Consider the following 3,677-nt stretch of genomic DNA (forward strand, 5'->3'; position numbering starts at 1 on the left):
GTTTACTTGTACCTTCTGCTATTTTCACGAGTGGATGAATCTTCTCGTCATGCTGACCAGTAACTTCAGCAGCCCAGATAATCAATAACGCCATGCGTCAACAAATGTAATCGATTAGTTGTTACAGCTCTAATTTATATATAAACGTGTGTGTGTGTGTGTGTGTGTGTGTGTGTGTGTGTGTGTGTGTGTGTGTGTGTGTAGTGGACAGGAGGAGGAGATGAGCAGGAGGTTGGTGGACTGGGGGCCGTTAGTGGTTTTGGTGGATGCAGTGAGCTGGCAGGATTATCAGGGAGGAATCATTCAACACCACTGTTCTGCTGGACACGCTAATCACGCCGTGCTAATCACAGGCTACGATACTACAGGTAACACGCACACACACACATTCACACGGCCCTCGTCCTGCCCTCGTCCTGCCCTCGCCCTGCCCTCGCCCTGCCCTCGCCCTGCCCTCGCCCTGCCCTCGCCCTGCCCTTGTCCTGCAGACTAGATTCCAGTGTTTCAGCAAAATATAATGTACCAAATACACCAAATATAATGTAAATAAAAAGAAGCGTGTGTGTGTGTGTGTGTGTGTGTGTGTGTGTGTGTGTGTGTGTAGGTGAAGTGCCATTTTGGATCGTACGTAATTCGTGGGGAACGGTGTGGGGTGATGGGGGATATGCCTACATCAAAATGGGAGAAAACATGTGTGGTGAGTCCCTCGTTATCATCATCATCCTCTATTTTTATTATTTTTTGTAACAAATAAACAATTAAAAATTATTGCTAAATATTTAAATACAATATTTATGTAATAAGCATTTAAATTTAATTTTTTAAATGTTTGTTGGTATACAGTAATAATCGTGTGTGTGTGTGTGTGTGTGTGTGTGTGTGTGTGTGTGTGTGTAGGTGTGGCGGACAATGTGGCTGCAGTCTTCATCTGATTCTCATTAAAACATGAATCAATTATTTTACATTTTCTGATTTGTAACAAAAAATTGTAAAAGAAATTTTATATGTAAATATTCAGAGTTTATATTTTTAACCAGATTCCATAAACTACATTTACACAATGTTCCGTGTGCATGTGTGTGTGCGTGTGCGTGTGTGTGTGTGGTGTTGCTGTACAGTATGGTGTAGTTGTGTAGTGTATAGTTGTGTACAGTAGAGTATTGTGTAGCTGTATGGTGTGGTTGTGTACAGTATTGTGTAGCTGTACAGTATTGTGTAGCTTTACAGTGTAGTTGTGTACAGTATTGTGTAGCTGTTCAGTGTGGTTGTGTACAGTGTTGTGTAGCTGTACAGTATTGTGTGTCTGTACAGTGTGGTTGTGTACAGTATTGTGTAGCTGTACAGTATTGTGTGGTTGTGTAGCGTTTGGTGTAGCTGTACAGTATTGTGTAGCTGTACAGTGTGGTTGTGTAGAGTTTGGTGTAGCTGTACAGTATGGTGTGGTTGTGTATTGTGTAGCTGTACAGTATTGTGCATCTGTACAGTGTGGTTGTGTACAGTATTGTGTAGCTGTACAGTGTGGTTGTGTAGAGCTTGGTGTAGCTGTACAGTATTATGTATCTGTACAGTGTGGTTGTGTACAGTATTGTGTAGCTGTACAGTATTGTGTATCTGTACAGTGTGGTTGTGTACAGTATTGTGTAGCTGTACAGTGTGGTTGTGTACAGTATTGTGTAGCTGTACAGTGTGGTTGTGTACAGTATTGTGTAGCTGTACAGTATTGTGTAGCTGTACAGTGTGGTTGTGTAGAGTTTGGTGTAGCTGTACAGTATTGTGTAGCTACAGTGTGGTTGTGTAGAGTTTGTGTAGCTGTACAGTATTGTGTGGTTGTGTATTGTGTAGCTGTACAGTGTGGTTGTGTAGAGTTTGGTGTAGCTGTACAGTATTGTGTATCTGTACAGTGTGGTTGTGTACAGTATTGTGTAGCTGTACAGTATTGTGTAGCAGTACAGTGTGGTTGTGTAGAGCTTGGTGTAGCTGTACAGTATTATGTATCTGTACAGTGTGGTTGTGTACAGTATTGTGTATCTGTACAGTGTGGTTGTGTAGTTTGGTGTAGCTGTACAGTATTGTGTAGCTTTACAGTGTGGTTGTGTACAGTATGGTGTGGTTGTGTACAGTATTGTGTAGCTGTACAGTGTGGTTGTGTACATTATTGTGTAGCTGTACAGTATTGTGTAGCTTTACAGTGTGGTTGTGTACAGTATGGTGTGGTTGTGTACAGTATTGTGTAGCTGTACAGTGTGGTTGTGTACAGTATTGTGTAGCTGTACAGTATTGTGTAGCTTTACAGTGTGGTTGTGTACAGTATGGTGTGGTTGTGTACAGTATTGTGTAGCTGTACAGTATTGTGTGTCTGTACAGTGTGGTTGTGTACAGTATTGTGTAGCTGTACAGTATTGTGTGGTTGTGTAGCGTTTGGTGTAGCTGTACAGTATTGTGTAGCTGTACAGTGTGGTTGTGTAGAGTTTGGTGTAGCTGTACAGTATGGTGTGGTTGTGTATTGTGTAGCTGTACAGTATTGTGCATCTGTACAGTGTGGTTGTGTACAGTATTGTGTAGCTGTACAGTGTGGTTGTGTAGAGCTTGGTGTAGCTGTACAGTATTGTGTATCTGTACAGTGTGGTTGTGTACAGTATTGTGTAGCTGTACAGTGTGGTTGTGTACAGTATTGTGTAGCTGTACAGTGTGGTTGTGTACAGTATTGTGTAGCTGTACAGTATTGTTTAGCTGTACAGTGTGGTTGTGTAGAGTTTGGTGTAGCTGTACAGTATTGTGTAGCAGTACAGTGTGGTTGTGTACAGTAGTGTGTAGCTGTACAGTATTGTGTATCTGTACAGTGTGGTTGTGTACAGTGTTGTGTAGCTGTACAGTATTGTGTATCTGTACAGTGTGGTTGTGTACAGTATTGTGTAGCTGTACAGTGTGGTTGTGTAGAGTTTGGTGTAGCTGTACAGTATTGTGTAGCTGTACAGTGTGGTTGTGTAGAGTTTGGTGTAGCTGTACAGTATTGTGTATCTGTACAGTGTGGTTGTGTACAGTATTGTAGCTGTACAGTATTGTGTAGCTGCACAGTGTGGTTGTGTAGAGCTTGGTGTAGCTGTACAGTAGTGTGTGGCTGTACAGTATTATGTGTCTGTACAGTGTGGTTGTGTACAGTATTGTGTATCTGTACAGTGTGGTTGTGTATTGTGTAGCAGTACAGTGTGGTTGTGTACAGTATTGTGTAGCTGTACAGTATTGTGTAGCTGTACAGTGTGGTTGTGTAGAGTTTGGTGTAGCTGTACAGTATTGTGTAGCAGTACAGTGTGGTTGTGTACAGTAGTGTGTAGCTGTACAGTATTGTGTATCTGTACAGTGTGGTTGTGTACAGTGTTGTGTAGCTGTACAGTATTGTGTATCTGTACAGTGTGGTTGTGTACAGTATTGTGTAGCTGTACAGTGTGGTTGTGTAGAGTTTGGTGTAGCTGTACAGTATTGTGTAGCTGTACAGTGTGGTTGTGTAGAGTTTGGTGTAGCTGTACAGTATTGTGTATCTGTACAGTGTGGTTGTGTACAGTATTGTGTAGCTGTACAGTATTGTGTAGCAGTACAGTGTGGTTGTGTAGAGCTTGGTGTAGCTGTACAGTGTGTAGCTGTACAGTATTATGTATCTGTACAGTGTGGTTGTGTACAGT

At 41.9% G+C, this 3,677-nt stretch overlaps 1 protein-coding gene across 1 annotated transcript in view; it reads left to right on the forward strand.

Moving 5' to 3' along the window:
* ctso (cathepsin O) overlaps positions 1-1,066 on the forward strand; it is a 7,609-nt gene extending 6,543 nt beyond the window's left edge. Inside the window, exons 7-9 of the mRNA XM_046849722.1 lie at positions 205-368; positions 605-697; positions 898-1,066. Of these exons, the coding sequence (XP_046705678.1) occupies positions 205-368; positions 605-697; positions 898-932 (292 nt within the window). The 3' untranslated portion in view covers positions 933-1,066. The remainder of the gene's footprint in view (positions 1-204; positions 369-604; positions 698-897) is intronic.
* The last annotated feature ends 2,611 nt before the right edge of the window (positions 1,067-3,677 follow it).

Source organism: Silurus meridionalis, chromosome 5, assembly GCF_014805685.1.
Source record: "Silurus meridionalis isolate SWU-2019-XX chromosome 5, ASM1480568v1, whole genome shotgun sequence".
Lineage (NCBI taxonomy): Eukaryota > Metazoa > Chordata > Actinopteri > Siluriformes > Siluridae > Silurus > Silurus meridionalis.